Source organism: Lonchura striata, chromosome 1 (genome assembly GCF_046129695.1).
Source record: "Lonchura striata isolate bLonStr1 chromosome 1, bLonStr1.mat, whole genome shotgun sequence".
NCBI lineage: Eukaryota > Metazoa > Chordata > Aves > Passeriformes > Estrildidae > Lonchura > Lonchura striata.
Window position 1 is genome coordinate 113,496,183 of NC_134603.1, and position 26,856 is coordinate 113,523,038.

The 26,856-nt window shown below is 36.5% G+C and overlaps 2 protein-coding genes across 4 annotated transcripts in view; one reads left to right on the forward strand and one right to left on the reverse strand.

Moving 5' to 3' along the window:
• NPHP3 (nephrocystin 3) overlaps positions 1-21,695 on the forward strand; it is a 29,878-nt gene extending 8,183 nt beyond the window's left edge. Inside the window, exons 10-28 of one of the 2 annotated variants that reach the window (XM_077786862.1) lie at positions 1,192-1,295; positions 1,983-2,097; positions 3,154-3,297; positions 3,837-3,934; positions 4,409-4,511; positions 5,132-5,214; positions 6,233-6,371; positions 7,171-7,335; positions 7,815-7,912; positions 8,747-8,869; positions 9,210-9,399; positions 9,542-9,783; positions 10,184-10,259; positions 11,430-11,557; positions 13,189-13,429; positions 14,453-14,578; positions 14,898-15,013; positions 15,206-15,382; positions 21,538-21,695. In XM_077786862.1, coding sequence (XP_077642988.1) covers positions 1,192-1,295; positions 1,983-2,097; positions 3,154-3,297; positions 3,837-3,934; positions 4,409-4,511; positions 5,132-5,214; positions 6,233-6,371; positions 7,171-7,335; positions 7,815-7,912; positions 8,747-8,869; positions 9,210-9,399; positions 9,542-9,783; positions 10,184-10,259; positions 11,430-11,557; positions 13,189-13,429; positions 14,453-14,578; positions 14,898-15,013; positions 15,206-15,382; positions 21,538-21,541 — 2,472 coding nt within the window. In that variant the 3' untranslated portion in view covers positions 21,542-21,695. Of the gene's footprint in view, positions 1-1,191; positions 1,296-1,982; positions 2,098-3,153; positions 3,298-3,836; positions 3,935-4,408; positions 4,512-5,131; positions 5,215-6,232; positions 6,372-7,170; positions 7,336-7,814; positions 7,913-8,746; positions 8,870-9,209; positions 9,400-9,541; positions 9,784-10,183; positions 10,260-11,429; positions 11,558-13,188; positions 13,430-14,452; positions 14,579-14,897; positions 15,014-15,205; positions 16,170-21,537 lie in introns of those variants that run through there. The other variant, XM_021531243.2, reaches the window with a different exon arrangement.
• UBA5 (ubiquitin like modifier activating enzyme 5) lies at positions 177-26,849 on the reverse strand. Of its 2 annotated transcripts, none has more exons than XM_021531246.3 (12): positions 26,635-26,849; positions 25,607-25,652; positions 25,423-25,512; positions 24,608-24,717; positions 24,110-24,196; positions 23,467-23,551; positions 22,526-22,630; positions 22,230-22,357; positions 21,706-21,841; positions 21,158-21,233; positions 20,236-20,342; positions 177-289 (listed from the first exon to the last, which is right to left on the reverse strand). In XM_021531246.3, exons 1-12 carry the CDS (start codon positions 26,778-26,780, stop codon positions 260-262), a joined length of 1,146 nt encoding a protein of 381 aa, XP_021386921.2. In that variant the 5' UTR covers positions 26,781-26,849; the 3' UTR covers positions 177-259. The 2 variants fall into 2 exon arrangements, with proteins under 2 accessions (XP_021386921.2, XP_021386920.2); XM_021531245.3 differs by lacking the exon at positions 177-289 and adding an exon at positions 17,599-19,662.
• Positions 26,850-26,856: the final 7 nt, after the last annotated feature.

Here is a 26,856-nt window from a genome sequence, read left to right on the forward strand (position 1 = left end):
ATAGATGGCATATTTCTTTTCTGGGAGAGATGCCAGTTGGTGTGTTGTTGAATGACATTGATGAAGAAGTAGTTGTGCCTGCACTGGAGAAAAGCACTAAAACAGCGTGCCAGAAGCAGAGCATCCTCTTAGATGTTGGTCATCAATAGGAAACACTCTGTCTATTTTTTCTTCTTCTATTTTTTTATTTCTCTTTTATTTTTCCCCGAGGAAATCCAATCTCTTTCTTGACACCTGGAGTTAGGTCTTTTGGAGATAGTTAATGAAAAGATTTCATCTCATCATACAGCTGTAAAAGAATAAAGGAAACTTTATAGGGAAAGCTGCTGAATACCTCAGTACTTACTCATTACTGGAAATAATTTTCTTATACTTTGCAAGTTGTGAGTATCAGGAATAGTTACATGTTGGGAAGATATGAATGTAGGAGGATAAATGTTAAAGTTATCACATAGTGTGGTGTAGTAGTTTATTTTGGCAATGTAACAAAAGCATGCATTTAAATTCTTAGTACCCTTATTTTACTAGCACAATATATTCTTTTACTTCACCATTCCTATATTGATAATGGTTTGGAGGATTGTACCATCTTTAGTACGTTCTAGAGCAATCGAATAACAGAACATTAAAAAAAAATATCAATGTATATCTAAATACACCTTTTACTTTGAAGACATATTTCTCCCATGCAGGTGAAAGGTGTTTTGCTTTGGTCCATTTTTGTCATCTGCTGCAATATTTTTGGACATTAATATGCCGTAAGAATGACTTCTTTTGTATGCTCAAAATAGTCATTCATGGCAGATGCCAGCTTTTTCCTGGCAACCATATCCAGTATAGTGGAGTAGTTTGGGGAAAGGGAGGGCAAGGAAGCCTGAACAAAACCAGAACACTGTTGCTTTACTATAATAACACTAATTCAGTTTATTAACACTGAAGATTACATTTTAAATAGAGTTTTGAATAAAGTGTTAATTAATTATACACTTTTTTAAAAAGAGAGAATAAATTCTGTGGTTTAAGTGTTTCCTTGCAACATCTGTTTACACTTGTATTATATTGCATTTCAGTAGTTGCTCCTTTACCTTGATAAACTGGTACATGCATTTTGAATTGAAATGGTTTACAATACCAGGCAATATTTCTTCCTTAAACACTGGACTATTTATAATGATTGCTTCTTTTTTATAGTATTTTGAACGTCTGAATGACCTAGTAGCAGCACCAGCACCAATTCCACCACTGCTTGTATCAGGAGGACCAGGCTCTGGGAAATCTCTCCTTCTGTCAAAATGGTAGTTTAAATGTATTTTTCTTTATATGAATGAAATTTAAGAAAAAAGTTTCCATTACATTTCAAGCATTGTGTCAGTAATAAGAGGTAAAATGGGAGCATTTACAAAGTGCTGATGTTATTTAAGCATGCTGGAATGATTTGTGTTATTTGAGTTGCTAATTTCATCTGGACTGCCTTTTAACAGCTCCCTGACACCAGCTGCAACACCTTATGATAAGACATCACTTACACATCTGTCTTTGCACAGCATTACAATGTGGTTTTGATAGCTTAATAGCATTGCCCTTCTGTAATACACAAGAAGAATCTGAAATAAAGAAAGAATCCTCATAATTTATCATAGACCATAGAATTTTATGGTCACTTGTATGCTATGACAAAATTTGCTGTCATAAAAATAAATTGATGGTGTCTTTGCTTTTTAAAAGCTTAGTGGCACATGACTATTCAGTGCCAGGAAGGACACTTGCTACTTGCTATCAGTAATGGTGAGAGCAAAAATGGAATCTGGCATTAGAAGTTCAATTATTCCTCAGGAAATGTCTATCCTGTTTTGTAAGATAAACATGGAACATGTGTAGCTAAGATACTCTATCTACTTTAGCAAAAATGATGCTTTTTGTTGGAGATCTATTTGCAAAATTACAGTCTGTGAGTCTTATTTTTTCTTCTCTTCTTTCATTAGGATTCAATTACAGCAGAAGCATTCACCAAACACTCTCATTCTTTACCACTTTGTTGGAAGGCCCATGTCTACCAGTTCAGAATCTGCATTGATAATTAAGCGCCTTACTCTGAAGGTAATGCTAAATACATGCCCTGAATTGCATCTTTCTTTGTGTGTCTGTGTGTGTGTTTGTGTGTGCAAAGATAACATTTTCTGCAAATTTTTCAGCATCAGTGAAAAGTAATACAAATGTAGTGGAAAAATATTCAGGTTCAGATCAGTCTGGGCTCTGGGAAACCTGGTCTGGTTGAAGATGCCTCTGCTCATTGCAGGGAATTTGACTAGGTGGACTTTTCAAGCTTCTTCTAATCCAAACTCTTCTGTGAGTCTATAAAATGTAAGGCATTATAGAATGAGGGGAATCTGATCCTGTACACTTAATGTAGCTCAACTAAATAGCATCTCTGGGATATTCATAATAGATCAGCATTAGCAGTTAGGTTTTCAGTGACCTATATCGATGACTTACAAAACCATATAATCATACTCTTTCCAAAATTCCCTGCCATCTGGTCAATGAGAGAGGCAGGTCGTATGTCTTGTGTCTGTGTGCTTAGAAACCTGAGGCTGTATTGGCCACTTGGCACCATCTTGTTCCTAGATTGGGCTTTCTCCTATATTGGTTTATTTTTAATTGTGTGCTGAGTATATGGGGAATAAGAAGGATCATTTTTGTGCCAGGGTCTGAACTTACTTTTTCCATCACAAGAGTGGCACTAGGGCCTCACAGTGCTAAAACCTGTAGAAAAATGAATTCAGTTCTGCTATCCATGCAGTTTTCTCATGTATTAGATGTTTGCCTGTTTAATCTGTGCAACTTCAAGTCCTTTAAATCTTCATATTTCTTGTCTGTTGTGTAAAGGTTATCTCTCTAGAATTTACACACTGGTTTCAAGAAATATTCTTTGTTCTGCATATGCCATCTTTCTACATAAACTAGAAGAAAATAATTCTGTGTAAACTTGACTAGAAAAATTGCCCCCAAATCACATAGAGTTTTTTTGGGGGGGAGGTTAGTTATGGGGAGAGAACTGCTTTTTTCCCCCCTTTTGGGTATTCTAAGACTTCTTTCAACTATCCTAGCTGATTTTTAAAGTATAATTTCGTGTACATGTTTATAATTCTGCAGCTTATGCAACACTCTTGGTTAGTGTCACCTCTGACTTTCGATCCAGCTAAACTTCTGGAAGAGTTTCCCCGTTGGCTGGAAAAACTTTCTGCACGCCATCAAGGCAGCATTATTATAATTATTGACTCTATTGACCAAATACAGGTATGTTTTCAATATCTTTGCCATTTCTCAGTCTAACAGGAGTCTTGACTATTATAATAGGTTCAGTCATAGCTATGTAAAAAAAATATTAGTGTTTGCTTTGCTCTGGAGAGAACATAGAGAAAATAGTTTTGTAAAAAGAACAGTTGAGTTATTTTTGTAGATAATTTTTTTAGGGTTGTTTTGGTATTTTTCTTCTAAATTTTATCTTTAAACCTTTGTTTTTGAGCAGTCTGGTTACATTACTTATCCAAAGATTCAAGGCTGTGAACTGACTTATTGGGCATATAAATAGCCTCATTTTTATGAGGTGAACATTTCAACAATAGCATTCTATCTGCTTTATTTAGTGTACAGTTATGCTGATATGTATAAGTGGGTCATTTAGTATTGCCTAGAGGATCAGATCATGGAAGATTTTAAGGGACACTGGAGAATTTAAGACTCCTTTCATTGGATTGCACAGTTAATGAAACATAGCAACTTCTGGCATTGTTTTGAACAACCTCTGTGTTAACAAATGAAAATTTGCTTTTAAGCAAGCTGAGAAGCATATGAAGTGGTTGATAGATCCACTGCCAGTGAACGTGAGAGTGATTGTATCAGTGAATGTAGAAACCTGTCCGCAGGCGTGGAGGTATGTTATATTTCTGTGATGTGTCAAAGTATCCTGGCTTAGAATTATTATTTCAAATTGCAGTTACTCATTGAAGAGCAGATAGATTTGTCAAGATGTGAAGATTTAATAGGATAAGATTTTGCAATCTATGAGGAAAATGAAAGCTTCTCTATTTTAGCTGCAATGACAGATTTTAGCTGTTGAAAAACCAGATTTTTTTTTTTTACTGTGATGGATCTATCCACATAACTGTATGAAAAATTATACTAAATGCAGTCAGATGCACATCAAGAACTGCAATAGCATGATGTAGATTCAGGATAAGGCTAAAAGTGTAAATTCTACTTCAGATGAATTTAATAGTAGAAGGGAACAGCTTCAATTACTGCTTTGATATAAATCTTTAAAAAGCCCTGGAACTCTGATGTCTTTTTTTACTTTTTTGTGCTATCTAATAAGGTTCAAATATGACTTTGTTCTCTCTTACCAAAGGTTATGGCCCACTCTTCATCTTGATCCACTGAATTCCAAAGATGTTAAATCTCTCATTAGTGCAGAATGTAACTCTGCAAATGTTAAATTGACTAAAGAACAGGTATGTCTGTTGCAGTTTTTCTAAAATACCCTACTCTAGTATAACTTTTAATGAAAACACGGAAAGATTAAATAAGCCCAGCTGCCAGAGTAAAACATTATATTTAACTAACTAAATACGATTGTTCAAGATAGCATGAAGTTTGAGTATTTTCACCCCATGGCTCATAGCCCTGAAACACAGATGGAACAACACAACTTTTTAACAGAAAAACTGTGCAGTTGCACATACTGCTGTAAATGTGATATTTTATTTTAGAACACCAGAAGGTTTAATTATGTTTTAATGAATTCTTTTTGCATAATACTGTAACAATCACTGAGAGATTGGGAAAGTCAGTATTTTACCTTTGCCTTTGAGACTGATTCTGTAAGGTAACCTTCATGTTGAGATATAATGTTAGACCCTAACTCTTCATCTTAAATTCAGAGACTTTCACTCATATGCTCCTATAGCTGGAAATGTGTGCAGTATTTTGTGTACTACTTACTATGGTATAATCTTCAGAAGTTGCAGATAAAAGAATATCTAGAACTTTTGTTTTCTTCTCAAACAGTGAGTGTTTTATTTGTATAGTTAGTTTCATCTCAGTTCACAGATAATTATTTAAAATGTTGTAGGAGAAGAAGCTTGAGAGACACTGTCGTTCTGCCACGACTTGCAATGCTTTGTATGTTACTCTCTTGGGCAAAACCATTGCTTGGTAAGTTGAGGTGTTTTGGAAATTACTATGGTCATCACTAGATTAGAAGGCTTCAAGTAGGTTAGCCTTTTGAAATGCTTTCATTTAACACAGGATGAATACTGTTAAGAAGAAATGATGGAGAAATTTTGCTCTTCAGTGACTGAATAGAACAGGAACAGAAATCAAAGATTATGAAGTCACCAGCTTGATACTAAGTGAATCCAAGTAGTTATATGTATTTGTTTTCAGCTCTTCTATTTCTATTTTATCTTAATTTGTTCTTCTTTATGTGTGTATCAGTTGCTTCAGTGGTTTTTAAAGGTACTTGGAGAATGTTGGTATTGTGTTGTTAAACAGTTAAATTCAGGTGTGTTGTATGTACTGATGTACACAGAGTTTGCCCCATAGATTTTTAACGCTACAAGGAAGTTCAACAGCTGCTTAGTTTAACTTCCTGCATATGCTCCTTAGCCTTGTAATTCCTGCTGTGGAGAAAATTAATCTTCCCTGTTGTGCAAGAGAATACCTAATAAGTGCATTGGCTTCTTATTAACCTAGACTTCATCTTGTTGAGAAAGATGCATTTTTAGTTAAGAGACTCCCAGAAGATGATACACTAATTGGTAATTTACTCCGGGTGACTGATTTCATTATTTTTGTTCACGTTTTGTGTTCTAGAAGACTTAATTTCTCCTGAAAGCTTGCTTTGTAAATTCATTAAATGAAATAGCAGCATGTGGTTTTATCTCTATCCATCCTGATGTTCTTTCTTGTACTCCTGCTGAAGAAAAGAACACTGCATCCTAGGTTTTTTAATAAAACTGTTGCAGCTATTTAGAAAAATTAGACATATGACAGAAATTGGCTTGCAAGAACTCACCTCTTCTGTGTTTAAATCTCGCCGGGTGCTGTGCACCTTTTGAACCCTGTAGGAATCCAGAGAATATTTGAGATAGAGCTCTTCTGTAGTTTCAAGTCAATCTAACTCAGCCAATTTTAATATGTTAAACTTTACCCTTTTTGTCCTTCTGCTCAGTGTTGGAAATACAGGAAATATTGATGAGATTCTTCAGCAGTGTTGCCAGTGTCAAGACACGGTGTCACTGTACAGGCTTGTTCTGAGATCAATTCAGGAATCATTGCAGAGTGATAAAGAGAAAGATCTTTTGAGAGAGGTAAGCAGAAAATGCATCATGGTTTCTATGGGTAATGAATAGCCCTGTAAAGATCTTTTCTTAACTTAAAAGTAAATACAAATTTATCTTAGTTCATATGTATGATTCAGAGATTATTGTATATTATTAGTATAGAAGGGACAATTTAATTAATGTGATTACATCTGTTGCATAACTATAGAATGTATGACTGCTTTGTGTTAAATATCAAGTGAGCTGTTGTCTCACAGAATAAAGCAGGATTTTTTCACTATGATGTGATACAGAATTAGCACTTCCTTGCTGATTACTACCATGATCTAGTGATGAATTACAATGAGCATAGTAAATGCAATCAAAACATGGTGGCTTGTGAATACAGACATTGCTTATTACATTTCTGACTCCTCTTCCTACCTTTGCAGAATTTCCCTCTTGTGCAAAACATTTTTTTTAATTAGGACACAATACTCTTACTTGCTACTTTTTTGGTTCTGGCTGCATAAAGACCCTCAGCATATTTTACTTAGATGAAAGTTCCTCATGATAATGGAGTTACTCTCTCCCAGTGTGATAGAGGAAAGTCTGAGGAGCCATTTTTTTGTCCCAGAGTGTCCCATTTGGTTCTTTATCTATTAGAATATTAAACTATTAACACTGAAGTCTCTTCTTTGTGTAGAGGGAAAGGGTGTGTATAGGCAGGGTTTTGGCTATAAAATTATCTCAGTGATAAACAGTCGTTTTCTTGATATTTCAGTGTAACTAAGCTCTACAGGAAATATTGCTAACTGTATGAAATCTTGTTTACTGCTTCATGCAGATACTGTGTGTCATTGGTGTCAGTCACAATGGGGTGAGTGAATCAGAGCTGATGGAGCTTTATCCTGAGCTGACTTCTGCAGTGCTGGCCTCGCTCCTTCATAGCCTGCACAAAATGTGTCTGCTGACATATGGCTGTGGTTTGCTGAAGTTCCAGCACCTCCAGGTAAAGTTTGTAATGCTAAACATGTGCAAGTGAAGCTCCAACACTTGACTCCAAGCCCTGTTTTTTTAGATAAGTTCTGTTGTTAGGTACTTAGGCCTTGAAATGTATGTTTGCTCATCCATTCTCCTTAACATCTGGTCAGCTATAGAAACATCTTAAAAACTACCAGAGCTATGATAAACCAGTATTGCTGAAAATCTGGCCTTTCAAACCTTTTGTAAATTTCTAATCTATTAATTGTTAACTCCATGCATCCTAGAAAACATTAGCTTCCCAAAAAAAACAATAATCGAAGGAGAAAGGAATATTGCTTGAATAACCACACCAGAGCTGTGGTATAATGTAAGACTGTTTGTAGTGCTTTTGTCATTGAAAGATTTTTAGTTCTACAGCATGAGATATGTTTCATCACCCTGTTTATCATCAGCACTTAAACAAATTAAGTGCATTCACTTTCTTTTACTTATACTCTCTTTCAGGCATGGGAGATGGTAAAACTAGAGTATATGGAAGCAGGTGAAAATGTTATTTCTGCCTATAGACAAAGACTAGTGGACTATTTCACCATGCAGTTAAGGTAGGTCAGAATTCTTCAAGAAGTGGTAAATTGCAGATTTCATACCTCACAGATATTTTGGTTTCTTCATATATTTTCTTTGAGTTTAGTAAATTATTATGGCAAAATAACTATGCAAAATTGTCAGTTTAAAAGTTTACTTATTGATAGCTTTTAGTCTTGGAAAAGAATGAGGTCTGTGAAAGGGAATGGGTGTATGATGATGAAGTGATCATGGGGAAATGTAGGGCATGAATTAATACCATATCAGTTATTTTGTGGTTTCCAACCCCCTATGGATTTTTAACTCCCAGTAAATGCTAGGAAATTTGAGTTTGTTTGGGACTTGAAGCAGAAAACCACTGTCTTCAGCAAGCAATTAGTACATAGATAAGAGGAGATCTGGTAGAACAGCTGAACATCTGCAAGTTCATATCCAGTTTGAAAACTGATTTGCATTTACATCCTGTGTTACCTGAGTCCCAGCTGTGGGCTGCTGTTTATTGCTCCTCCAAGCATCTATTGTTGCATAGCAGGAAGCCAAGAGGGCCACAGTGTGCCAGACAAAGGAGGCACAAAGGGACCGTGGGCTCCTGCAGGGCTGCAGTCCTGCTGGCAGGCACAGATTAGTCCATATGGGATGGAGAAGTAGCTTTCTGTGGAGTGCCTGGGGGTTCCAGTGCCTTCTGAAGTGAAATTAAAATGAACATATAAGAAAATGGAGTACACAGGTCTTACAGTAATAGGTTCTGATATTCAGGTGTGGAAATTGTATGCTTGCCTAGTTTTCACAGCAAATTGACAAGATGTTAGGCCTGTTGGAATTTTAATTTTCATTTGTTTTTCTTTCAATAGTCAAGACCGAGTGACTTGGAGAAGTGCAGATGAACTTCCCTGGCTCTTCCAACAGCAGGGAGATAAGCAAAAGCTACACAAGTGTCTTTTGAATCTCTTTGTATCCCAAAACCTTTACAAAAGGTACAAAGGTAGAAACTGCTTTGGCCATTATAAACATTTCTTTTTTTTTTTTCAATATAAATCAGAAAGTGACAGATTCAAATAAATAGTAGAGCTGAAGTAATAGTAGAGGCTGAAGTGCTAAATGCTGTTTCCATATAAATAATGTATTTTTTCTATTCTGTTACACCCTGGGGCTGGTAAAGGAATAAATATTGCTGTTGAATAGTGTTATTCTTCATGGATTGTCTCTGTAGATGCTGTAACATAACAACAACATTTGTGCATGTAGACCTTTTTTCCTAGCATTGGTCTGAATAGAGGGGTATCAGAGATAAGATTCTTTTCCTTGTTAAAACAGGGGACATTTTGCAGAATTGCTGAGTTACTGGCAGCTGGTTGGGAAAGATAAGAGCTCTATGGCAGCTGAGTATTTCGACTCTCTGAAAGAATATGAAAAAAGCAGTGAGGGAGAGGAAAGTATGATCTGCCTGGCTGATCTTTATGAGACCCTGGGACGGTTTCTTAAGGACCTAGGTCTTCTCAGTCAGGTAAGTACATTTAGAGATTGTTGTAACAGCAAAAAGGCAAATGAAGCAGAGCTCAGTGTGTGCTTTCTAAGGCAGTAGTTCAGTTATTGCAGCATAGAGGATGCTGCCTGCTCCCCTCATGCTCTGGCCTTGGCTATTACAGGCTGTAGCTCCTCTGCAGCGCTCTCTGGAGATTCGAGAGACGGCGCTGGATCCAGACCACCCCAGGGTGGCACAGTCACTCCACCAGCTGGCAGGAGTGTATGTTCAGTGGAAGAAGTTTGGAAATGCTGAGCAGCTGTATAAACAGGCATTGGAAATCTCTGAAAATGCCTATGGAGCTGAACACCCTCAGGTGGCCCGTGAACTTGATGCACTTGCAACCTTGTACCAAAAGCAGAACAAGTAAGCTTAATTACACTGCTGGTTTTGTTTTATGTGGAGATAGTACAGAAAAAAATTAACAGCAAAAATTTTCATCCTGAAGCCAGAATTTTTCTGGTTTTTTTTCTTTTCAAGTTTAATATGTTCAAATGCAACCACAAGCATCCCCTCTCTATTTTTGTAGCAGGTCACATAGGAGGGGCCAACTTTTGTGTTTAGTTTAACAAAAAACTTGTAGAGATAAAGGAGAAACATTGTCTGTCCCTAATAATTTTGTAAATTTTGTATTTGAAAAAAAGTGCATTTATTCTCAAGAATCTTGAATTTTCAAATCTGTATGCTTAAGTAACTCAGAATCTTTCCAGGATGCTTATTGACATTACATTTGATATTCTTCTCACATCCAAATAACTACTTTCAGATATGAACAAGCTGAGCAACTGAGGAAAAAGTCCTTCAAAATACGCCAAAAAGCAGCAAAGCAGAAAGGCAGTCTGGTAAGGCAGTGCTTGATATTTAAAAAGGTGTACAAGGGATGTTGCAGTTGTGCTAAACAGATGATAAATTGTGTCCTCAGAGCTGACAATGCACCAGGGTTTTTGATAATTGTGGGCATATGTAGTGAAGTACCTTAGTAGCAGCTTTGGTAACTGTACTTTCAACTCTGCTGGAAGTGAAGATGTATCAGTACAACTGGAATGGAGTTGAAAGTAGTGGAAAAGAAACAAGTGGATATGTACATTTCAGATGTGCAGAATTACAGCCGATGCAATTGTGTGTCAAAGTCACAATGGAAAAAGGTGATCTCCAGAGTAGTTGAGGCATTTGTCCTACAAGTGAATGCAGTGCTTACTGCAGTGGAAAATCCCAGTAAAAGTATTAGGTGACATACAGAGTTTTCCCTGTTTTCTTCTCCTGTGTTGTTTTTCAGCTACAGGGTTTCTGTTGTCATTTTTGAGCTAAGAGTTTATCATGTAATGCCTGTACTGTAAGAGTCCAGCTAATAACTCCAGAGTTCAAGTTGTAGCTCTAATGAAAGTAGTAAAAAACCACAAACATGTTGCTATTTCCATAGTGATTAAATAAGAATTAATTTGGTTCATGAAGATTTGATCTATTTCTATATTGAGTTCTTCTGCAAAATTATTTTTATCAAGACTGCAAAGATCAAAAATAAGCAGAGTGCACTTTTTACTTTATTTTGTTTTTACTTTATTTTGTTTTACTTTATTTTGTTTTTAAGTATTAACTTAATTTTAAACAGATTGATGTGAAGCCTGGAGTAATATTTTATATGTGTTTGTATGTGGTGTTTAGGATTGGAGGTTAAATTGATTTTAAATTTTGAGGTTCTAAACCTAAGAATTTGATCTGAACTGGTTATTTGAACTGTGGAGTTTAAGCAAATTAGCATGTCTGATACAGGGAGAGAGGTGTGACTGCACAATTAACTTGTATTGCCAGGAAATTTTCACCAAAATTTCACTTTTTTGGTGAAATTTGCTGATATATTTTAAGAAAGCATTTGCCATGTAGCTTAAGAATAGAACTTAAGGAGGATTATTGTGCTACTTTGGCACCAAACTTAAGTATTTTGGTTTTCTGTCTTTAGTGTTAAACTTCAAAGGTACTGGTTACTGGCTTACATTTCCTTCTTTTTGCTGTAGTGTGGCTTTGCTCTCCTGCGTCAAAGAGCCCTGCAACTGGAAGAGCTCACGTTAGGCAAGGATACATCAGATAATGCTCGAACCCTGAATGAGCTTGGAGTTCTCTATTACCTGCAGAATAATCTTGAGTAAGTTGTACTGATTGTGACACATCCACTGAGAGTTCTCAGATGTCTGAATGGAGGCAGAGCAGTGAGATGTAGCACTAAATGCAGACAAGTAATCAAATACTTATCCCTTGTTCATACTACTGGCTTTTGTTCACTGTGAAATTCACTCTTATTTTCTACTTGGTGCTGTTGGCATGTGGGTATTTACCAAGTTAGTGCACTTCCTGCATTCAGAATTGATGTCCCACAGTTAATTAGCCTTTGTTGTAAATTCCAGTTTTCTCTCAAACTTCTGCCTTCTCTGCTCATCTCCACTATTTTGTGACTCTCCTTTGCAGTGTTCATCTTTTACCAGCAGGATTGTTGTTTTTCTATGACAGTATTACAAGTCATGTCCTAAATATTCGTTGTGCTTGTGATCCATCAGCTTTTACCCTGACGTCCTGCTAAAAGCCAGAAAGGCCAGAACAGCATGAAGGTGTTCTAAAAGCAGTCAGAGATAAACAAGGGTGTTGAAGAAGGGTAACAAAAGGTGCAAGATAGTTCTGATTGTATGTTCAACCACTCTTCACATCAACTTCTTTAGCTGACAGAAGAATCTAAGCTATGTGTTATGAGGGAGTTGTAAAGTCACCTAAATCCCATTCTAGTGAACTGAGTCTTTTCAGAGAAGAACAGAAGTGCCCAGCAAAAAAGTACAGAGTGAGTTCTGGAAGTATTTTTACTTCCAGTTCTTCCTGTACCTGATGTTTTAAGGCCCCTTTTGGATAGCTTTTGGATAATTACAGAAGTATATAATTATTTAGGATCTAATTACAGATTCATGATCTCTGCAGTGAAAAATTGATTTTGGACATGGGGCGTTGTTGGACATGGGGAGTTTTCATCAGTTTACCCTCATGAAATGACTGATTATCGAGGGGTAATATTTTATCTAATCTCATACAAGATTGTTTAATATTCTATGTTATTCATATGTAGTTCCTGTTAAATGCAACCTACTTCAAGAGTAGCTGTATCTCTGCTACTGCATAGGTGAGAAAAGGTATAAACTTTCTAGTACAGTTTTAAGGAATTTCTAAAAATATATATCCCTGCTCTGAACCAGCAAGTCCAAGACTTCATGTAGTTAAGATGAAATCAGTGGCAGAAGGGTATGTCACTTAATGAGTAATTATTTGCCACACATGATCCTCCAGCCTTGCATAGAGTGAACACCTTTTGACACTTGTCTAAGAGCTTCAGAATTGTACCTACAGTTCTGTGTATAAATGGTCTTTTTTTTCCTCTAACGTAAAATAGATTTTCCCGATTTACTAAGCTGACCTTTTGAGAATAGTATGGCAGGGTTTGTGTGGATATCATGATAAGAAGCTGCCTAGTAGTAATGGATGTTATCAGTCTTATGGGGGTATCACCTGTAGTTTTGATAGAGGAGCTGCTGTAAAGCTGAAATGAAAGCTGAAATAGTAGCACCTGACTGTAGTGAGATAAAACATGCTCTTTGCTTCAGTGTCTTTTCTACTTTGTCAGTTCTGAACAGATTCTACTTTGAGTTTCCAAGGTTGAGTTTGTTGTTTCAAACAGGCACTTCAGCCTGTACCGATGTTACCAGCTTTAAAATATTGATGAACAAATATGTTGTGTAGGACAGCAGAGCTTTTCCTGAAGCGCTCCTTGGAAATGCGGGAGCGAGTCCTGGGATCTGACCACCCAGACTGTGCGCAGTCCCTGAACAACCTGGCAGCCCTGTATAATGAGAAGAAGCACTATGACAAGGCTGAGGAGCTCTATGAGAAAGCTTTGGACATCAGGAGGAGAGCCTTAGCTCCAGATCATCCCTCTTTGGCTTACACTGTGAAACACCTAGCAGTGCTGTACAAAAAGATGGTAAGCACGCACCTGTTACCTCTTCTGATCACTTAAATTAACTGTAATGTCTTTGTCTTAATGGAAAAAATCATGTTTTAGGGGGTAGGAATAGTTCTTTTTACACAATGACCTTGAACTTTACAGTCAGTTTAAGGGAAACTTTTAGAATTATGAGGGAGATAGCAGTTTACAAATAAACTGTCTGACTGAACCACCTTCAGCTTCTGTTGACTCAGTGAAAGATGAGCATTACTGGTGTGCAAAATGCACTATGAGGAGTAAAATTAACAAAAGTAAAATTAACTTCTGCATTTCATAACTTCAAAATGTGCTATGAATATCTGTGTTTTTAGGTGTTGTTCTAACTGTTAGGTATTATTAGTTTAATAGTGATATATTGTTTCCAGCAGTTGAACCAAGATTAAGTTCAGTGGACTATAAGAATTTTATTTATTTTATATTTTCACATTTTACTATTCTTCAAAGAGAAAAAAATACCTTGAAGATAATCTCTTAGATCAAATTTGCTCATGTTTTTGTGAAATTCTTCCCTGCTATTGTCTGCATTAAATGGTTTTGGGTCACATTATTTTCTGCTCACATCAGCTTCTAATTTTCATGCTGCTGGAAGCTGCAAAGCCACTCAATATTTGCATCAAAAACCTCTTTGCTAGTTTGATTGAGCGCAAATTAAAAGTCGGCAGAGACAATTATTTTGATAAAAAATACAACTTAAAATTCTTTTTACAGCCTTCTTAATGAGACACTCATGGGGGAAAAAAAAAAATAAGAAAGGAAGAAATAGACCTAGCTGAGAAACACATTAACTGGAAGTTGAATATGCCCAGTATTTTGGAAAATTAGGTTCTAATAAATAGTCAGGATAAATAATCTATGCAGAATATATGTATTACTTAGCAAAGTTTATCCCCTTATTCTAGAAACAATTAGATCTTCTCCAAGGCTTTTGTTTAAAATAGTTTTTCCTGTTACCATCTTGATACCAGAAAAATGAATCATTTTTTTCCCTGTTATTTCTAGGGAAAACTTGACAAGGCTGTTCCTCTGTATGAGCTAGCAGTTGAAATTCGACAGAAGTCATTTGGCCCAAAACACCCAAGTGTAGCAACTGCTCTGGTAAACCTGGCTGTCCTTTACTGTCAGATGGTAAGTTTTTCATGCCTAACACTTATATTTCCTGTCTTAGGCTTTTTAGTGACCTATACTTAAATGAAACAAAAGAAACTTGTTTGTATTGAAAAGGGAAATTCCTTATAGTTTTTGCAAATGCTTGGGTTCCATTTTAAGTATTGAAAGCGTATTTGGCAATAAAAACGCAGGCAAGAGATAACTGGTGTGAATGGTAGGCATGATACTGCGTCTAGGATGCATTGATACTATATTGGCAAAAAAAAAAGCCCATGTAATATACATCTGTATGAAAGAAATACACATCTATAACAAAGAAACTTTCTGCTACCCAAAGAAAAAACAGATTGAAGCTTTGCCTCTCTATGAACGTGCACTAAAGATTTATGAAGACAGCTTTGGTCAAATGCATCCTCGTGTGGGGGAAACACTGAAAAACTTGGCTGTGCTAAGGTAAGATTATATGCTTCAACATTATAAATGCAAATTACTGCATGAAACAAAACATCTGGGCTTGTGTACTTTCTAGGAAAGTAGGGACTTTTAAGTACATTATTTTGATAGTATGGTGTATATTTCAATTTAAATAAATAGAGAAACTTGTTTTACTTGCTTGTTACAACTTTGTTTTGCTCTTTTCCAAAGCTATGAAAGGGGAGACTTTGAGAAGGCAGCTGAACTTTACAAGAGAGCTATGGAAATAAAAGAAGCAGAGACTTTGTTGATAGGTGGAAAAGCAACTTCCCGACACTCATCAAGTGGAGACACATTCAGCTTAAAAAGTGCATTATCCCCAAATGCTTTGTTGGAACATGGACAAAGGTGATACAAACTGGCTCCAAGAAAAGGCAGTCTCTATTGATATTAGTAGACAGAAATGTACTAAGACAAATCCATTTTTCTAAGGATTATGTACTGTTTTGGGACTGATGCCTGTCTGCATGAATTCTGCCTTAACTTTGCCAACTGTATGGGGCAAAGTGAGCTTCTTTCATTGTACATGGGTACACACATTAGTTACTAGCTCAAGTTGTAGCTAATAGCAAAAACTTGATGCCTCCTAGCCTAAGTGCCAGGACTGTAACAAATTAAGTTGAATCACTTGTATAAGCTCTAAGAGGCATTTCTTATTTCTGTGTTGTAACAGCATGGCTTAGAGGATTTGTGTATTTTTTAATCATCAATCATTCCTGCCTTTTTACAAGCCTTTAAAGTTGTTTCTGAAGAAATGGTAATTTTGAAAAAAACTTTGAAAATACTGTTTAACCTGAAGTTTTACCTGCAGGGTTATTTCAGCTTAAGCAAACTTTCATTCAAGGGAGTTATGCAAAATTAAGTGGTTTCCTTGGGAAACTGGGGTATCTAAATATATCATCATCATGTACAGATAAAGCTGTTGTAAGATTCCACTCTGTTCAATAAAAATACTTCCAATGAGGAATCAGAATGAGGATGATTATGGCCAATTTCCTGTTCTTAAAACTTTAGCAATACTTTCACTGTGATTCTTACTGAATCCTTTAAAATATAAGAATGTTTGTATTAGCTGGGGAAAAACTAGTGATGCACAATAGTTTGCCATCAGATAAAGAAATATTAATCAACTCTACCTGCCTGTTGTATTTCTTACTGTCTGAGTCATTGGAAGAATCAGTCTGAGTTCTATTCTCATTCAGTCCATAAATGTATGCATCAATTTAAATACATACTAAAAAAAGACTTTTTTATAAAAAAAAGAAATGTAAGTAGAAAATTATTTGAAACCCTACTATAATATTTCAGAGGCAACTAATGTTAATTTGATCCAGTTTCAGAAATGCAAATGGCCTTCACTTCAAAGAAGTACTTGCCTTCCAAGTGTTTTTTTCTCTTTTATAGTAGAATTAAATATTACTCATTCCAGCCCTTGTTCTAATTAGGAGGAATTTAATATTTTGGTAATGCAGTAACTTTGCAAAAGAAAAGGTATATAAAACCGACACCACAAATATAAAATCCAAATGTGATTTTTGAGGTTAAGGTTTAATTGAAAACAAAAATCAAAAATAGTTATTGAAGGTGTTATGATAGAGCACTAAGAGTTGAGACTTTGTAATAGCTCTCTGAATATTCTCCTCTTATTAAGAAAATAGGTTTGTAAGCAAAGTAAGGGTTTGCCACTCTATTTTAGCCACCTTGAAAAGTTTTGAAAATTGGAAAGTTCTTTGCAGGATTGTCACCAGCTAAGAATAGAGGCAAAAGGAAAGACACACAAATACACACACAAAAAACCCCAAACAAAAATACCCAACCCTCTTCCTCTCCAAAACCTCAACCTACTGTAATTCTCTCCTCTAAACAATTATCAGATGTCTGGTCTAGCTTGTCCTGTCTGATTTTATCATCAACAGTGGTACATCTTCCTTCCTAAATAGTTTCCCTTATTGTTGCTAGTTTAAATAAGAAGTTACTTTCTTGATCCTCAGTGTTACTGTTGCTGAACTGTTACTCTTCTTGCATTGGGTAACTTCTCTCCAACTTCCTCACAGGCTGCAGGGTTGGTTTTGGAATAAGAAAAAATTAAAATAAAAAATTGGTAGCAGGTCCAAACCATCCATTTTCCATTAGCAAAGAGGGTGAGGAACCATGTGACTATCTGGTGAACCCAAAAAAAGCTTATGAGACAGCTGCCATGGAGCTGTACCTCACGGACAGCAAGGAAAAGTCATTTCGATGTATGTGATATGCCAGCTAAAACTTCTGTGTAGGACAACTCCACCTCAAAGCAGAGGGTCACCAGTTTCAATGGAGATTTAATTACACTGTCAGAACATCAACATCTTCATAATGTTCATGCGACACTGTAAAAACTGAACATTTTTACAAGATTGCCCAATAAACAAAGCTGGACTTAATCATGGCAATGTATTTGTTACTTCATAACCAAAGAAACAGTAAATATTCTATTCTGTTTTACAGTTAAAAGTAAATGTACTTACTTAAAGTACATTATACTTGTAAACATCTTTTAAATTAAAAAAAAAAAGAAGCCTTAATGCTGCTTTTTTGGATGCTGTTTATTTTTAAATAATTTTAACCATTGACACATAAATAATCTTTTATTTATTTTGTGATTATTTCAAATTCTTCTTGTATATACAAGTTCAAAGTCTAAAGTAACACAGGAAGCATTTTCTGTACTCTCTAACAGGGCATACAAAAATGTATTAATTCCCTCATAAAAGTGTACTTGAATTTGCCTCTCATAAAGCTGTCAATCCTGTGATAGCAGCCAAATAGTTTAGAGTCAGGATGAACTGAGCTGTTGTAGAAATGATTCGGCCATTTGCCTCAGGATCTCCAGATCCACACAGCTGTGTGCGTGACCTCTATTGTTCCCAACAGAAAGGTGAAAGTCCCACAGAAATGTAACACATAAATTGACAGTGGATCAAGCTAATGTAGACTTAGTGACACAGATTCAAGTATCTACCTTTCTAATGGTCTCATGAATCTATTTCCTGTTTCTTTGCAGTTCATTTCTAAAACCTGGTTTCTCCAAAAGAGAACTCAATCTGAAAAAGCCACTTTAATTTTACAGTATAATGCCCCACACTCAAAACCACCCAAAATCTCCCTCACTGGTTTTAAAAATTATTGTCCTGTGTATAATATAATTTGATGTCAGCTGTGAAGGAAACTGATTTTGAATTTTGTAACCATTACTTAGAAATGAAACATTTTTTTAAACTAATTATTAGTATAACTAACAGGTATTCATTCAGCTGCCCTAAGAAACAGAAGCACCACCATGGTATTGCTGTCTCTTTTCATTTTAGTGGAATACAACTATTACTGCCATTACTAGCTGGCTCTGTGTTGGCTGCATCAAACTGTGGAAAAGTTTTTTAAAGAGCCCAATTTGGAAGTATTTGTATTATACTTCCAAGGCTGAAATAATTACCAAGTTCTGGATCAGATGCCCAGATGCCCAGTAGTTAAAATATTTGAAACTGATCCTTCCAGTTCTGCAGGGTACTGGTGCCCCAGGACGCAAATATTTACAGGTCAGTTTAACATGTGTCCATTTAAAAGGTTTTCTGACTGTACTTATGTCATTTACAAGACAAATACAACAGGTGAGCTACTCCAACGAAAATATTTGCAAAACTAAACATTTATAGCATCTTACTTTAGAAGACTTTCTATGCAAACTCAGACTTAATATAGCCCATGTGAAGGGGAGTGAGAATTATAGTTAGACTTCCAAAATAATATTTAGATTTCTGAAACTGAAGTCTTTTCTCTCCCTTTTTTTTTCAAATATTAATCATAATTTTGTCATGAAAAGTATCTGTCAGACAAAATAGTGGCATGCTGCTAATGTAATAATAACAAAAGACTTCACCTTCTTACAGTATACTCAAAAACATCACATAGAAAACCTAGGCAGCTGTTTAAGGACAAGCAGGAGTAAAGTTGCATTGACAAAGAAAATTCCATCTCAGGGATATTTAAGGCAGATGAAAAGGCTTGTATGTTCTCATTACTCAGAAAAAGTAGCCACAGCATGATCCATGCCAAGACTTTAGACCAGTGAATGACAACCAAGTAAAAGTGCCTGGAAACTCAGGAGCAGCAACATGAGAGAGGCATTATCATCTGCCCTTCACCCACTCAGTCCACTCCAGCAGATTTCATCTTTCCCTTGGCCTGTTCTATGTGCTATTCACATTACATGATAATGTGCTGTGCCTGCTTTTTTTAGTTTATCCAGGTCCACTGAATATCTGGACACTAGCAATGCTGAGAAACTAAAATTTACAGTAGCACAGCTCTATCTGTTAATAAAGACATGATGAGAAAACAGAATATGAACATGTAACTCTGTGTCCTTCCTGCCCCTGTAACCGTTCTGTTTCATCAGAAAACGTAAGCTTCAATGGAGGAAAAAAAAAGGAAAAAAAGTAAGAAGTCTGGTCTTCCCAAAATCCAATGTCCATCCAAACTCATGAAAGTTGCACTTAATATTTGTTTTTCTACATGTTTCTCATTTTGGCCATGAGTTCTTCTAGGCTTTCTTCAGACTCTGCTACTGTCTCCCCAGTTATTAAATTCTCTTCCTGTTAGGAACAGGAAGAAAAAGTTGTCAACAAAAAAAGTAAACAAGAAACCCCCACAAATCAGCTTTATTGCTGTTACACCACACATTTTCCTAGAAGCAGGCACTCAGTTGTGAGATTAGGCCTAAGTGATTAAAAGCTTCAATTGTAAACTATTTTGACTAGGAGTTAGAATGTTCTTACTGCAGGACATTCAGATTTTATGTTCCCCAGGTATATTCATTGCTCTTTGACTACATACAGTTTTTACAAGATATGTATAGTAAAAAATAACTAGTCACCAAAATATCAACTGAGAAAGTGGTATCTGCTGTCCTTCACCCAGCACCCAAATGCATTCATTCCTATCATCTCAGCAGTACATTCAAACTAGCATCCCCACTTAAAGAAGTATCTTTCCCAGGAACACAAAAATGGACAATAAAAAAGAATAATCAAATGAACTGAGGTGACATTTCACTGGAATTGTTCAAGATGGAATGCTGTTTTAGGTTTAAAGGGTAACCAAGCTGGTTATTATAAATTTAATCTACAATGCGTTTTTCAAAAATTCATAAAGAATAAATACATTACCTTGTCTGGGATAGTATATGCTACACTAATTCCATCAGGAAGCTCAGGTACTGGGCCAGATGCAGCCTTCAGTTCATCTTCTGAAATTTCTGATACTAATTCTATGCCTTTGCATTAAAAGGAAACAAAAACTCCATTAAAGTTCTTTAATCACCAGGTCATCACAGTAATAGGAAAAATGCAGCTACTTTGCCAAGTAAGAAAGAGGAAAAATGCAACTACTTTCCCAACTATTTTCTAGTTCCCTTTGTGAACTAAAAACACCTTTGATTTCAACAACTTCATTCCATTATCAATAGAAAATATTTTCCCTTTACAATATACAAAATAATTCTATATAGACAACTTATGAACCAGAATGGCATCTCTTCCTTGTCCTTGCCATTTAAACTTTACCATAAGAACACTTCTCCCAGCTGTAAGATAAGATGATTTTCTATAGCATGTAATAAACAGAACATATATTTCCATTCTTAAAATGGCTATATAAAACACATTTACCATTCCTTAAGATAATTCCTTCTAATTTAAAACCCTTTGAGGAATGTAAAAATCCATGGGATGCCTCAGCACAGTACTTATGGAAATGACAACTGCCCTTTAGTATATTTAAAAAGAATATGCAGTTAATACATCTTCTTATATCTCTCTCATCTACAGAACCATCCTCTGAGGAAGTTTTGTATTCAAGCATCAGTTACATTTTGAGCCTAAAACACCATACTGCACTCAAAACATTGCACTCAAGTTGTAGTAAAATTACTTTAAAAACTTGTGAAAAGCCAACAGTAAAGATATAAAAAAGCCACAGTGTAAGTTATGAAAAACAGGAACTAGAAGAATTATATCTACCTTAAACTGTGTTCACCCAAATTGAATCTCAGTGTTGGGAAAATAATTTAGTCTCCAGGTGACAACTTACCCCAGTCATTGTCTTCATGTACTATTTCTTCTTCCTTTTCAGTTACTTCTTCTTTTGGTCTTGCAGCTTCTTTTTTCTGGAGGGAAAACACAAAAAAAGAAACCCCTCACTAACCAAAATTTAATAGTCCAATTTCCAAAAACAGCAAAGAAGTTGAAGCCTAATATTCACATTTCTTCCAATATGTAAGATAAAAAGGTTCTAAATGGTTCTAAATGGTGACTGCTTAGGAACAAAAAGGGAGAATACCTGCAAGTTCAAAAAAACACCAAACCCATTAACACTCAGAAACATATGACTGCTAGAGAAGTTTGTATTCAGTTAAGTAATATTTTCTTCTACATAATTGCTCAACATTTCTTCCTACCCTTTACTTTCAGGTAACTGTAAGTACTGCATATTTAGAAACACGTGCAACGATCTGAAGATGACTGCAGCAAACTGGAGGAGCAACGAACATTTTCTTTTACTATAGATTTGCAACTTGCTTTGTTTGCTAAGAAAAGGGAAATAAAAAAAATCAACACACAAACACAAACCATTTTTACCTTATAATTTTCTTGTTGTTTTCTGCAATTGTGGTCGCTACATTGGGGGTTCGGCTTCATAGACATAGTTGGGAAGAAATCCTGCATTGCATTGTAACCAAGATAATAACTCACAGTACCAAAATTTAACAGGTATCTAGAAACACAAAGAAGGAGCTTGTAATACAGGTGTAAACCTAAAACTTCAGTTGTTCAATGAATAATTTTTCCTCAAAGAACTTTTAGAATACACTTTCAGACTCATGGAGTTGTAGAGTTACTGTAATTGCCCTAAATCCAGTTATGCTGTAGTCAGCTGACAACAGAATAACTGGATCAATACAGAATCCCATCTTCTCATGGTGTGTGAGAATAACTCAGCTACAGGCAAGAGAATTAATTTATTCTTTGTCCATGTGCAAAATTCCAAAGACCAGTCAGCACTGTAGCATTTTTTATGTATAACTTAATGGTGCCAATCATAGCATGTTTAAATATTTAAATATTTTGTTGTACACATCAATAGCAACAACTCAGTCACTTACTTGAGAACATTCTGCACAAGCATTCCTGCCACAACACCCATGGTTGTAGGAAGACTGGCTGCACAAACTCCTTCTCTTTTCAATGTCTTCTCATCAATATTTGCAGCTACTACCAGGGGAGGAGCACACTGAGGGGCAATAGAGAAATTAAGCTGTAAAATGCATTCAAGAAATCCCACAGAATTTTAAAGTACTGCATCAGCTGAGCCAGGATCACACTCACAAGGCCCGCTAATCTTCACATTCCCAGTCCTGCTCTAAAAGGCAAGTGAGCAATTCAGCAGAGCACCACATACCGCAAAACAAGCGGATTCACCAGGGATGATCAGCTGGATGTGTCCTGACACTGCATTTTCACTCACTCCAGACTCCATCCAGATTTGTCCGAGTTCATTGCAGGCCTTATAAACACAGAAACACACATCAGCACTGCAGAAGTTTAATGAAAAGAATAGGAACCCAAAAAAATGGGAGTCACAAATTCATCCCTCTGCTTTCAGGCAAAGGGGCTATGGTCAGAAAAAGGTACACGAAGAGATAGAAGATAAATAATTTATCAAAGGACAAATCAAACAGCAAATTAAAGTTGCCCTTATGAAGCCAGCCATTTGTGTTTTCCTGAGGACCTGTGATGTTCTAACACATACAGACATTAGTGACCCAGTCACAGCACACTACAGAATATAATTCCACAAACTATTTTTAGAGGCTTGGGTACAGTGTTATCTATGTGCCTTCCCTGCCTGCAATTTATGGATCAAGTCAGCTGAACAGAAAATATACATTTGGCATATACCCTACATTGGCTGCTACTATAAAGAAAATCAGTTTGATTAAATAAACAGCATTTTTAGTATACAAAAAGTCATGTGAATTACAATTAGCTATAGAAAATCTTTAAAAGTTTGTAAGATTTAACATACCAGCCTTTGAAAATGCTGTTATATAAACTCCATATAATTACTGTTAGAGTAATTAGAAAAGACAGAGTTTATGATGCTTCCATCTTTTACTAACCATAAGTTGATAGTAACTTTCAAGTCTTTAGTGATATTTATATTTATACACATAAAATGGGTTTATAAATACTGGGGAAAAGCTCAGATTCCTCAGGCCAAGGGGGACATTTCTTAGGAAATTGTTTTTAGCTTCCTGTCTTTTCTACAGTTCCACAATTCCTGACATTATTTATAGGAGAAAGCAGACTTCCACAAGCTTGTGCCTTGGGTGGCCTTACCGTGTTAATGGCCATGCGAGCTTCAAAGTTGTCCACACAACTCAGAACCAGATCCACAGGCTTCCCTTCCTCCAGTGCACCATTACTGAAACAAGCATCAGAAATTTACAGGAAATTTCCATCAGAACAAAACACCAACATGGCAACCAACATGATGCTTTAGAGTACAGAAGGCCAAGAAAAGTGAATTTCTAACAAAGCTTGTGCAAATGCAGTAGAGGACACAATCAGCATCTTAGATATGCAGTAGAAACAACACCATGCTGAAGCTGGGATTTAAATATATGAGCATTTTAGACTGTTTTATATAGTATGCACTCACAATACAAAGTACTGGAGAATTTTATCTTTGTACAACAGAACTGCAAATGGTGCAAGTCATTTCAGATCTCTGTGAGATACACTACTTTCTCCTTTCATTTTATAAATCATACCTGAAAACTACTACAGAGCACTCAAGATATGATCTGATCTGTTTTTCATAACACATCTAGACAGGAATGTCTTCACATACATGTATTTCCCAAAGGTTTTCAATTGGAAGATATTAAATTGAAAAAGAGCCCCAACAAGAAATACATGAGGCTGTGTAGAACCACACATCAGCAGAATTTAGCAATATACTAAAGTTGGGGGATTTTACCTTATTCTATCCATGAAGTGCTCAAAGTTGTCCAGTGTGGTGATGTTGTAGTTATGTACTTCAAACTGAACATCAGGATTAATATCCCTTATGGAGGAAATAACAGGAATCAGTGGTAAACAATACAATGATAATTTGCATTCTTCTCCCTAACTTCACAAGTGTTGCTACAGTCTTAAATTTCCACTCTGAACTCTAGAATTCATCCATATTTGTAAAAATTCAGATTAGGTAAGAAAAAAAACCATAAAATATGGAAGTGACTTTGTTTATACCAAACTTCTGAGCAAAACTGGCTATACTTAAAAAGTATACTCACATTAATGTTTTGGCCAATACAAAAATGTCTTTGAAGTATCAGTAATCCCCACAAATATTTCATACTCAAATTCCCAAATTAGATCATTCTCCTTTGCAAATTATTAAGAGTGAAACATTGGTTTTCTGGAGCAGCATCCTGGCTAAATACATTTTGATACCCACTTCTCCAAGTTATACCTCAAAGTATGTTCTGCTGCTTGCACTTTACTTAATCCAGCTTGATGAGGTTGGAAGAAGAGTCTATTCATGTTTGCCAGTTCCACTTTGTCATAATCAAACAGAAGCAGCTACAACAAAGATTGTTTTAACATGTGTAAATCTCCAGAGATTCTGCAAACAGAGCACTGTGGCAATTTTGAAAAACAAAACTTAGACCAAAGCCATAGAAAACTCTCCCAACCAAACTCCGTCCCTTCAGAAGCCCATTCAGTTCACATACAATAGGTACTAACATCATAAGGGTGTGAAAAACTGAACCAATCTTTTAAGTCATTAAAACTAAGAATATTCAACAGATAAACCCATATGAACAGTATCACCTCTATTATCACCTTCCTACTTGCTGCCAGACAACAAACTAATGTTTGTGATAAAGTTTTCTGTTTGTCATCTACTGCATTTCAATTGCATGTTATAAACTTGGTTCTTATAAGACTTTATCTGAAATACCCCCTCGTTTTTCTTTATTTTGTTTTCCTTTGGCAGTAATCCTTTTGCAGCATCAAGATTAGAGAGATGGGTTCATAGGAATATGGATATGATAAACATCCAAACAAGAATCACCCACATGATACAGAATCAAGACCTAAATAAATCAATTTTACCAGTGTAATAAAAATACAGACTCTTTATGTGAAATGCTTACACAAGTGCTGTTCTTGAGTGCTTTCTTCACAACATTTTTTTATTTGGGTAATATCAAATCAAATTATTTACAAAGAGGACTGGTCCATCTACTATAAAGATAAAGAAGAATAAAAAACTCTCATTACCTTACCAATGCCACACCTTGTCAGCATTTCAGCAGTCACACTGCCAACGCCCCCTACACCTACTACTGCAACTGTGAAGGTACGGATTTTCTGTGGAAAGAAATAATATACAGATGTGTATCTCAAAAGTGATCCTCCCAGGGAAAAAAATTCAAGTAATGTTTCATTACACATAGAATCCTACCTCATAGTCTTTGACAATTCCCATTCTTTTTAATGCCATCAAGCGACTACAAAGAAAAAATAAATGCAACGTTACACAGAAAACGTTCTTTATGTTTCTAAGAACAACTTTGCTTTTCAGGTATTTAAAATCACTTTTGCTTTTGAAATAACCTCACCAAGCAATAAACTCAAGCCTGCTGTTTCCATTACAGTTCTGATTGCCAGCTAGGTACAGTCTGAGTGACAGAGTAGATGCTTTCCTATTTGCACCAGAGTCCTAACCCCGCAGAAACTCAAGCAACTATTCCTCTAGTAATATTGATGAACTCAGGAAGACACAGATATTTTTTGTAAATGAATCCCTGACTTACAGAATGAAAGGTGACACTTTATTTTTTTTTTTTTGGTAATGAACCATATGGCAGCAAACTAGTGAAGACTTGCACTGTTTTCGATCATTTTGATTAGATTAACATAATATAAAAAAAATAAACAGAGGCTATCAAGTTTTGAGGATAACTGAAAGGATTTTAAAGTAACATTTTGTCCCTTTATGGCATTTTTCATGAAAGTACGAGTATCAACACGTATTAAGGAAAAATAAAACCAAACCCAAACCAACAAAACAAAAACCAAAAAATCATCAGATTTCTAGAAGGGAAGGGGTCTCTAAGGCTCGAGAATTCTATAAACCAACCTCTAAAATAGGCAGTTTGGAAGAATGAGAATAAAACCTCATATAATACCAACAGCTGTCCCCTTTACTACCAACCTAGCTGAAAACTCACAAGGTTTCCTCTCCCTCTCAGCCTGTATTGTAAAGCAAGATAATACAAAGTAACCCTGCCAGCCCAGCCAGGTGGGAAATCCGAGAGCATCCCTCCCGGAGCAACTGCCTCCTGCAGCGCCCGACACCCTCCTGAGCACACCCAGCCCCATCCCCGGGACTCCCACCCGTCCGAGCCTCCTCCCGCTCCACCCCGGCCCGCCGCGGGGGACGGGGAAGAGCCTCCCCCTTCCCATCCTCCGCTCGCTGACAGAGCGCACCTGTAGGGGTTGGAGTCGGTCACCTCGGCGCTCATGGTGTCGATGCGGGCCCGCGCCGCGGCCCGCCCGCGCCGCTCCCGGGCCAGCTCCTCCTCCAGCTCCCGCACGCGCCGCTCCAGCCGCTCCAGCCGCGCGGGCTCCGCCATGGCAGCGCCACGTCCGCGCCCGCCCGGGAGCTGCCGGCAGCTTCCGGGAAGCGCCGGGGCCGCCTCCTCACGGCGG